This window comes from Beta vulgaris, chromosome 5, assembly GCF_026745355.1.
Source record: "Beta vulgaris subsp. vulgaris cultivar EL10 chromosome 5, EL10.2, whole genome shotgun sequence".
NCBI lineage: Eukaryota > Viridiplantae > Streptophyta > Magnoliopsida > Caryophyllales > Amaranthaceae > Beta > Beta vulgaris.
The window spans coordinates 30,315,823-30,326,488 of NC_079206.1; the positions used below are offsets into that span (position 1 = coordinate 30,315,823).

Consider the following 10,666-nt stretch of genomic DNA (forward strand, 5'->3'; position numbering starts at 1 on the left):
AAAGAGGAACTAATCAATTTACTATTACTAACGAACAGGGTTACTCATTTCAATAGATGCGGTTACTTTTATTCGTGAATAATTTAGGGATACTAGTATGTTCAAATGTGGTTACCCGTATAAATAAATGCGGTTATTGGTTTGAGAATAATGGGGTTACCCAGGTTACTCATAGATTAAACGAAATTAGTTGTATTACTTAACGAGAGAATGAAAAACTAATCCATAATTTAACTCGTATGAATGAATAGGGTTAAATATGGTTAAGTCTATGAAGTTGGGGTTACTCGTATGATTAAATGAGGTTCGTATTAATATTCAGGTTACTATTATGAATAAATAGTTTTACTCATAAGATTAAACAAGATTACTCATAAGGTTAAGCGATGTTAGTTGTATGATAAAACGAGATTACCGTATAATATTTTAAACGATGTTACTCATATAACATTTTCAAGGTCAGATACCTATAACTCAAAGAAATTAACTCTGAATCATGTAAGAATTTCGAAACGAACTACATCCAGATGTTATAAGCACTCAATTAAATTTCACAGAAGAATCGTACCACAATATCATTTTACTCTAATTGGTCCAGTTTCGAGCTATTTCATACCAACTTTAAACTTCTGCTTCAAAACCATATCAAAACTACTCGAAACTCTATGAAATCTTAGCATGTTAAATTAAACAAGGTATAGTAAAGTTTACGCTCAAGAAACTCCAAAAAAGTCGAAACATGCTAGGTTAACGAAGGTTTTCAAGTTTACCCTAGTTTTATGTGAATTTCGACCAAAACAAGTCAACATCATGTGAAATCTTGATACAGACTAGATCCAGATGTTATAATCCCTTATTCAAAATTTACCACAAATATTTAATCCCAGTAGGTCGCACTTTTTGTTTTACTCCTACTGATCTAGTTTCAAAAGATTTCATACGAACTTCAAACTTTCGTTTCAAAACCGTATTAAACTAACTTGAAACTTTATAAAATTTTAACACATTAAACATAACAGAGATTAGTGCAGTTGATGCTCAACAAACTCCGAAAAAGTCGAAGTAGCTAGGAGAATGAAGGTTTCAAAGTGCATCTTAATTTTGTACAAATCTTGGCAACAAATAAAGAGAGTTTCCCTTGGATCTTGGGCACAGATCTCGAGTATTGAGCAAAGAAGAAAAAGGAAAATCATGAGACTATGAGAGAGAGAAGAAAATAACGAGAAACAGAGAGGAAGAAGAAAATGAACTTTATATATGGGCCGGTCACATATAAGATTTGTATTGAAGTTATGGCCGCTATATATAGTATATTGATCCGTTGTAGTTTATTGAGAACAAAACTCTATCTTTTAATTATCCAAAACTCTAATTCTCCATTTTTATTATTCTAAAATTATAATTTTTAATATATTTTATGACATGCCAATACTATGTGGCATTTCTAATGCTCCCGAAAAAAGTTTTTTTTTATATTTATATATATATATATATTAGATTTTCTTTCTCACAAGAAAAGAAAAATTAAAAGACACTAATCAAGTAGCTTTTAACCCTAAAAAATTAATAAAGGGAAGATTGTAGTTGAATTTTCCAACTACAATTGAAGATAATCCGCTATTAACAACCGAATCACCACTTCCAGACGCTTCTGAGTAGGTATCTGATTGTCCACATAATTCCACTCTACACATCTCCGTCGCTTTTTTTCCAATTGTATTATCAAAGCAATTTGGTCCTTTTCTTGCTAATGTGCATAGGCCTTCCACAATTGTTCCTACATTACCCAGATTTAGAAATTTTAGGTGCTTAAAAGAAACGTGATAGCAACTAAATTAAAATAAACAAAATTATACAATCGTATATAAATATGTTCTTTTCCCCTTGTTTCATAGATTTAGTATTTGTTTTTGTTTGAATCATATTAGATGTGAGTATAAGACTTTTATAAAATCGTTTACTTGTTACCAACTATTTGTTTATGTTAGAAAAAAGCATGTAACTCAGAATTTATAAGCATGGTTTTCAATTTCATAAGCCATAGCCCAAAAAATGGTCAATGTTCCATTAAGTCACAAGATCAGGCAAAACCAAATGAGAGTTGAGATATTCATACCTAAATATATCAAATCTTGATAAATTCAAACCAAAACATTGTATCTTTTTGTTTAGGTAGAAACATAACCTTGGTTGTACGAATTCTTGGTGAATAATTGATTAGTCAAAAGAAACGATTTTATAGGTGAGTTGGTATCGAGTAGTATATCAATGAGAAGGTACTAGGAAGATAATGCAACACTAGATACACGCATATTAGATTAGAAGAAAGCATTGTGGTCAATAATTATCATGCCAAAAACAGAGCGAAAATGACACCACATGCATGATGTTGACTGTGAGCTTTGCCGGCAACTTCCGGTACCATGCACCGTATGTACTTTTGTTGCTTTATGTCTTTTTATCAATATTTGAGAATAGTCATACTAACTGCATATACCAAACAAACAGTACTAGAACACATATAATTGACCTAAGTTTACCAATATCTTGGTCAATTTAAAATAAATTCACGCACGTGAAATGCTAGTCCCGTTTTCAAGCAGATATCAGAAAAAATAGTCTATAATAGAGAAAGTTGAATGCATCTACGAAAATGTTAAAATTAGCGTAACTAAATAAAAGGTAGTATAGATAATATTCAGAAAAGCGTGTTTAAGATAAAAATTAATATAATTAATTTTCTCTAGTTAGACATTAAAGTTTTCGTTGATAACATTAGTAATAAAGGCAACACACTATAATGATAATGAATTTTTATGCATTTTTAAAGTTGTGAAGAAAGTTTCAACTTTCGTACAAAAATCATATTAATTGGACATCATTTCTATTTTCTGAATATATATGATCTTATTTATAAATCTCCGTTACCACTTTATACCACATCAAAATTGTGATGATAGTAATGAAAATTTAAAAAAATATATCGTCAATAGAACAAGATATACAATGCATTATAGTAAATTTAACGAATACTTGTCTCATTTGAATCCTTTTTGTAAAATCCAGAAAGTACTCATAATATAACCCAACTTTATCTGTAATAGCTTAATAAACTGCATAAAACACATTTAAGTTTAATCGCACATTTTTTAGTACTTTTTGAGACAATGTAACTATGTAAGGTAGATATACTAGATACTCTTTAAGTCAAAGCATATATAGATTTTTCTAAAAGATTCACGCAAACTAAAACTTAGGATTCCACTAAGAAAAAATTGTATCTTTAACATATATATCGATTAAAATATTACTATTGTAGAACAAAGAGATAAAAGAATGAATATAAAAGAGTAACGCACGTAAATAAAAACTTAAACAAATAACATATAAAGAAGACAAAAGAAGTTAGGAAAAAAAAAGTACCTTTTTGACTGTCAGAGTTGCAAGGTTGGTGGTGTTGTTGCTGACAAACTTGGTTGTAACTGATTCCTCCCAAACACCCATACCCACAATTCACACCCATACCCGGATCCGGACCCGAGATTGTAGAGAGAGAAAGTTCAGTACATGTTGATGCTCCTCCAGATTCATCACCCATATTATAATTATTATTGTCATTGTTATTATTGTTAGAGATGGTAGATTCACATTTGATGTGATTTCTCTTACGAGTGAAAAAAGAAGATTTTTCTCTCTCTTCCCTGGCCTTCATAACGTGCCAATGGTTCTTAACAGCATTGTCAGTTCTCCCTGGAAAAAGTCTAGCTATAACAGCCCATTTATTGCCATACATTTTATGTGCTGTTTTTAGTCTTTCTTCTTCTTCCTCTGTGAATGGCCTCTTATTTATTCTTGGATCTAACTGATTGAACCACCTCAATCTGCAACTCTTCCCTGAGGTTTTTTTCATCACAAAATTTTGTTAATCATGGATTACATATCATATAATATATGGACTAACTAGTATATAGTTTTAAGAAAAAATTACTTTTTTGTTGGTGCTTGCTTACTAAGCCACACTATTGTCAGTTTCACTAACTAATTAAATTACTAATTTTTAAATAAGGTAAGTAACAACAAACAAATCGTGTTCCATATATAAACATTCAATTTAATACTGCTAGTTAATAAAAACAATTTATACTAAAGTAATTCATGCCCATCATACAGGTAAATAATTAAATATAACTGTATAGTGGAATCTAACTCATTAATATAGGGGTCGTTTGGTTGAAATTGGGAAGTATAGCTTCCCTTGAATTGACATTGTCCATGAAATTTCATTTTCTAGGAAGTGTATTTTTTTTTTGGTTGAACATGGGAGATTCTAATTCCCATGGGAATTTCCACTTACTTAGGAGGGCCTAGGTAAGTTTTTCATCAATTTTGTAGGAAATAGAACTTCCTAGGAAGTTCTACTTCCCATGTTTTTGCGGATTTTGTCAACCAAACAACAACATATATATGATACTAGTCTTATATGCACGCAATGCGTGCGAAAATATGTAGAAAATTAATTTTATTTAGGGGATGTAGAAAATTAAATTAGTTGTTAATTATATCTAATAAATTAGGGATATTTGAATTGTTGACGGTTTTCTTTTTGTAATGTATTTTTTTATTTTTACATTTTCTATTTTTTTAATTAAAGTAAGTAGTTACTCTTTCTTTTTCTTTTTTGGTGTCTTATGCCTCCTGACATATAGAATAGAGATGTAGTAAAGGGTAAAATAGGATTTCTAATATTTTGGTGTCATACCCCTCTTCACATATAGAATAGAGATACCCACTTCCTAAGAATTCTAATTTCCCATACCAAACAAGCTCATAGTACATCTTTTAATTTAACCACTGTATAAATGTATATAGCATTGCACTCTGAATTTCACGTGACTTAATAGTAGTTCTTGGGTTTATTTGGTGAACTCAAAGATTTTTGCAATTCAAAATAATCTTTCTACCAATATAGCTAACTTTAAATGTTAAAAACAGAGAATGCAAAACAATGTAGGAATACAAATGAACAAAATAAGTAAACGATATCATTTATAATGATCCTATACTTTAAACAAATTTCTAAAGTAACCCTACTTCATAATAAACCATCACTGATCTCTTGGGTTACTACATTCTCTCTTTTTCTCTCTCTCTATATGATATTTGAGAATGTTTTTTAAACCTTGAGAATATTTTTAAAATGTCCGACAAGTGATGGGCAGATGGCCATTTCGAAAATAATCTAAAGAACATGATTTCTTATATAATATCGTAAAGATTAAAGCCGTGAATAAGAGAAGAAATAATAAGGCAAAGAAAATCTATACTAATATATTAAAAGGCGTGTTTAAACCAGGTACGGTGCCACGTGGCGCTCTCCCTAGGGAGTTTTAGATCATGTAATTCATGTACAATAAAAAAATTAGAAATTGCATAATATAGGTTCGGATCCCGTGACCTCAAGCTCATGTACTAAAGTTTTATCCACTAGACCAAGTAGTATTTAGTGCTATCATATCAAAGTACATTATTGATAAATGAAAATTTTCTTACCCGGGGCATAGCCCGGGCCTAATAACTAGTTTCTCCTCAAAGGTGGACATAAAATTATCCTAATAGGAAAAGAAAAGAAAAGAAACAAGTAACTTACTTAGAAATTAATTCATAAAACTAAGTACCTGATCTGCCATCGAGTTTTTCAGCAATCAAGTTCCAGTTATGAGGACCAAACTGAAGAACAAGTTGTTTAAGTTTGGCATCTTCAGCAGGCCTCCAATGACCTCTAGAACAAAGTTTTGAAGCCCCATTATTTTCTTTCTTAATAACTATAACCTCATGATTTTCATGACATTTTTGCCCTCTCAAAACTTCCATTTGTGGAACAGACGACAACTTCTGTAACCCCATTTTGGTAATTTCATATTCTGGCTTTGGATTAGAGAGACAAAGTTCAAGAGCAGGGGAATAAGTGGGTTTTGAAGTGGGTTTCAAATTATTCTTGTTATGATTAGTTTTCTTCATGGTAACACCCATTAATTCTATGCTCATTGCTGCATAAAATATTGGAGATTAGAGAATTGAAATGAGGGAGAAAAAACGAATTAAAGGGACGGTTAAATGATGGAGAGGGGAAAAAACTCAAAAAGTGACAAGGGGTGGAAAACAAATTATAGTAGTAACGAGCGATGAACCCACACGAATCTCTCACCCTCTTTTCTTTTCTTTACCTTTTTGTTGGCTTTTGTCTTTGTATGTCTGATTTAGGTCAGAGTCCTCATTTTGAGACTGATTTCTGACCCACACGCTCACTTCTCACTCCCCCAGGCCCCAACTCATATACAAGTAGTATTTATTAGTATAGTTGCATGAGTAACCTCGCCAAACCTTCCAACATAATTTATCTCTTTTAAAAAAATATGGGTGTTTGTTATCGACTTATCATAGGTTCCATAGTCTTCACAATGTGTTAAGTATTCGGTAATAACGGGGCTATGCTAATTGAGTAAGTCGGTCTCAAGTAGAGCTCTACTCGACCTAACTCGAAAACTATTTATCTTTGTTTGATGCGTGTTCATTATTTGTTAAATTTGTTAGGCTCTTGATACTCAATTCGTATTCGTTAAAAGATTTTGAGTCGAGTTTGAATTGCTTGCGAGATTCTATTCTTGATTAGCACCTTAGTAGCTAGTGAAAATAACAATGCAATATATTTATTGTCGATCGGTTCGTAAAGTTTGATGCTGAAACTTAAAATTGAAGCATCTTTCTTTTTAGGATGGGAGTGAGAATATCACATGTATCCTCATTTATGTGCAATAAAGGATATTAATGATTTTAAATATATCTTGAAAATTGTGTATAAAATAAATCAAATTTTTAAGGATGAGGAGTATGAATTTAAAATTTTATTACAAATTTATGCGTCAATCAATTTTTAAACTATGTATAAAGTAAATCAAATACTTAAGAATAAAGAATATGAATTTTAAAAATTTACGAAAAAAATGATGTGTCAATCAATTCATACTTCCTTCGTTTCGAATTACTCGCTACGCTTTAAAAACTTCACTATCCATTTATGAGGCTAGACCATGCATTACTTACTATGAGATAAAATTAAATGTTATAATGTAATAATATATTATTGGATTTCTCGCACTGTATATTTTTATAAAATTAAATTTTTATCCTTTACTCTAATACATAATTAAAGATATTAATTATAAAAGTAGTGAAACGGTAAGCGTGAAAGCCAAAGTGTAGCGAGTAAAATGAAACGGAGGAAGGCCTTGTTGGGTCTAAATATAGGCTCAGATCCATCATGACCCATCAACTTCATGTCTTTTACCGAAGAAGTTTGGCGCAAGGAAAGGAAAGTCGAGGTAAAGTTCTTAAGGGACTGGCCCAAGGCCTTCTATACCTATTCACCACTATATATTCTATTTGGCACCGAAAGAAAGGTAATTTCATCTAACTAATTAAATAAATCCATATATTTGGTAATTCTTTCCACTCTTGCTTTCCATTGTTCAACCGATTAACTCAATCATCATATAGGGTTCGTCGAAAATCTCTCAAATTAGTCTTCTTATTTTGCAGGTGACGACCCATTTAGAAATTTTCTACAACAATTATCAAACCCAATTAATAAAGACCTACTTACTAATTCCACTCATATTAGTGTTTTTTTAACATACCTTAGGGTAGCAGTTCATTAGCCATTTTTTTTTTATTCTTATTAAAACAAATTAACAAAAGGCATCTTCTCTCCCCCGATCCTTTTTCGGTTTTGGGGAGGAAGAGAGGCATAGAAATCGAAAACCGCTCGTGTGGGTTGATGGGAGAGAGTTGGAAGTCCCAAAATGTTACACTGCTTTGTGATGTACAATTCTTGTGTTTGGTCCGTCGCACTTTCTCTGTCGTTTTTTCTCTTGGACTTCGAGTCCAGCTTAGTTTATCAAAGGCAAAAAAAAGTACGTTAACCACATATTTCTTTTTAAAAAAATGAAAAAAGAAAAGGAACAAACAAAGATTTGTAACATGTTTGCCTATATTTGTGCCTGCCTTTTCGATAGGAGAGGAAATTTGTTGAGCATTCCCAATGCAGGATACTTACATGGTGATTACTGACTAGGGGTGTTTATAAGTGGTTAACCGTCTCGAATTAATATTTCGATTCAGTAACCGGAAGTTTCGGTTCGCTCTTTTTGCGAACCGTAACTGTTTAGACCGGTTACCGTCTGAGCGGTTAACCGTTTTTCAGTACGGTTTTTCAGTTAACTATTAACCATTATTTAAGTTATACTATTATGTTTTACTTAATGAACATATATATTTTCAATTTTTGTGTGCATATATTTCAAAATTATATATACTCTAATATAAAATGTATTATAAAGTGGATATTAAATCAATTGAAAAAATAACTAACACTAAGAATTCACTTCATTTCCTAATTATAGTGTTTATATTAGTACTAGAGTTTCCATATAATTACATCATCTAATTGTTGTAACTTAGCAGCAAATATTATAATAAATAAAATTATTTGAAAATGTTTCACAACAACTAAATAGAGGAAAAAAAAATATTTCAGTATTTCGGTTAACCGATTACATAAAAATTATGACCGTAACCGTACCATTTAACCGTTAATTTTACCGGCTCGGTAAGCGTACCGTTGAAACTTTTTTTTGTCGATACGGTAACCACCCATTTAGACCGGTTTTTCGGTATTTCGGTACGGTATTTCGATTTCGGTTTTTTATGAACACCCCTAGTACTGAATAGTGAGAAAATATATGGAGCTTTTCTAGACGTAGTGGTGTCAGAAACAAATCTGATCGCTGGGTCAACCTGATACTGACCTAACTTGAACTCAGTTCGACCTGTGAGGGTCATTCTCCAGACCTAATCGAAACTTGACTTGGGATTACCCAGACCTGACCGGTAACCGACAATATTATATTTTGACCTGACCACACAAACCTGCATTCAAACCCGAACCTGACCGTAACCTAACAAGATATTAACTCAAAATCCAACCAGACCCTGCAAATATCTAATTCAACCCGATTTATTTATGGTAGACCCGAATTCAACTATAATTCAGTTGAATCAAATACAATAATATCTATCTTATTTGATCCAATTTTTCAAACCAACCTATTTGGACAACTAAATTCCACAAAATTTTATAAGTTGGTATACTATTCTTATATGCTATATCATTCCTTTATAACTATTTATAAGTTGGTACTACTTAAAAATATATTTCTTAATAACATGATTATTTTAGTATGTTGTAATCAATACATATGAAAATCTATATAATAATTAAAATATTAAGAAAAAGAGGCAAGTAAAATTCTTTCACTCTTGATATATTAATATTTGACCTCGCAACCCAATTCTAACTCAATCATTCCAACTCAATTAAAACCCAAAAATAAGAGACCTAAATCTAAATAAATATTATTATTTTTACAAAATAAATCTAATTTAATTAATAACCAATTATAAAAATAATTACGCAAATTCAAAAATTACCAAAAAAAAAAATTACACATAAAACACAGAAAAATAAGAAAAAGCAATAAGCAAAATTACAAAACAATATCCTCCTTGATTGAGATGAAAGCAACTGGGCTCCACGAACCCAATGACACCACCACCACCTCTACCAGCCCAGGTAGTCGCACCACCACCACCGTCTACCGTACCCAACAACCATCGCTATCAAAAAAATCGACAAACCCTGATTACCAAAAAAAAATCTAAGAAAATTTCGAAAAAAATCTACAATCCTAATTACCAAAAAAAATTAAGAAAATTTTTTAAAAAAAAGGCAGAATTCCGGCGAATACGAAATAAATGATAGAATTCCGGTTATTTCGACGAAACAAATTAAAATTTTAGAATTCAGATCTGAAAATTAAAACGTACATCTGGTGATTTCTCTAACTCTGTATCGAATGAAGACACCAAATCCTTGAAGGTTTCGCTCTGTCTCGTCTCAACCGGAGGTCAGCCTCGATCGAATTTCTCACCTCCATCCACCCCTTCGAAATGAAGGAAAACGTGCTTGCTGGCGATTCACAACACGTTATTCCCAGCGAAGTTCGCGACATTGCCGACGATGTTGTTGCTTGATAAATATAGGATTTCCTGGGTGAGAGTTACATGAGTCACTGCGGTGGTGGAGTGATGCAGGGGAGGGTAGAGAGAAAGAGAACATTGATAAAGGGATGCGTGTAGGATGGTGGTCGCCGAAATCCGACAAGTAGGATGGAGAGAGGGAGCAACAAGAGAAGAGAGGAAAAGACTGGGAGTTTTGGGTGGGAAAGATGGGTCCGGAGGAGAGATAAGGAAGAAGGTCATTGTTTAAGGACGATCTAATGGTTCATTTTGTTTTGTGACTTCTATCAGACATCTAATATTTATGATCCATGTGCTTTGTGCTGTTTTCTTTTGTGCCTTTGATTGTGATGATCTAACGGTTTAGAAATTGTTTATTAGATGGTTTTGGATTTTGCCTCAAAAAAATGAATAATCTTACTAAACTATTAGATGGTTAGATTTTGATCCTTCCCAAATCAAGGGTTCTAATTCATGATCCATGATATTAATCTTTGGCCAACAGAAAAAGAGAATGACATAACACATGGAT

General features: G+C 32.0%; 1 protein-coding gene across 1 annotated transcript; it reads right to left on the reverse strand.

Moving 5' to 3' along the window:
* Positions 1–1,448: 1,448 nt before the first annotated feature.
* LOC104908139 (transcription factor MYB56) lies at positions 1,449–6,326 on the reverse strand. The gene is made up of 3 exons (XM_010697220.3): positions 5,676–6,326; positions 3,424–3,894; positions 1,449–1,777 (listed from the first exon to the last, which is right to left on the reverse strand). The coding sequence occupies exons 1-3, from the start codon at positions 6,043–6,045 to the stop codon at positions 1,539–1,541; spliced, it is 1,080 nt and encodes a 359-aa protein (XP_010695522.1). The 5' UTR covers positions 6,046–6,326; the 3' UTR covers positions 1,449–1,538.
* Between the last annotated feature and the right edge of the window lie 4,340 nt (positions 6,327–10,666).

Coding starts and splice junctions, on each gene's coding strand:
- LOC104908139 (XM_010697220.3), bottom strand. CDS start 6,045: ATGAGCATAGAATTAATGGGTGTTACCATGAAGAAAACTAATCATAAC. Junction 3,895..5,675: donor AAAACTCGATGGCAGATCAG/GTACTTAGTTTT, acceptor AAAAAACCTCAG/GGAAGAGTTGCAGATTGAGG. Junction 1,778..3,423: donor CAACTCTGACAGTCAAAAAG/GTACTTTTTTTT, acceptor TGGGTAATGTAG/GAACAATTGTGGAAGGCCTA.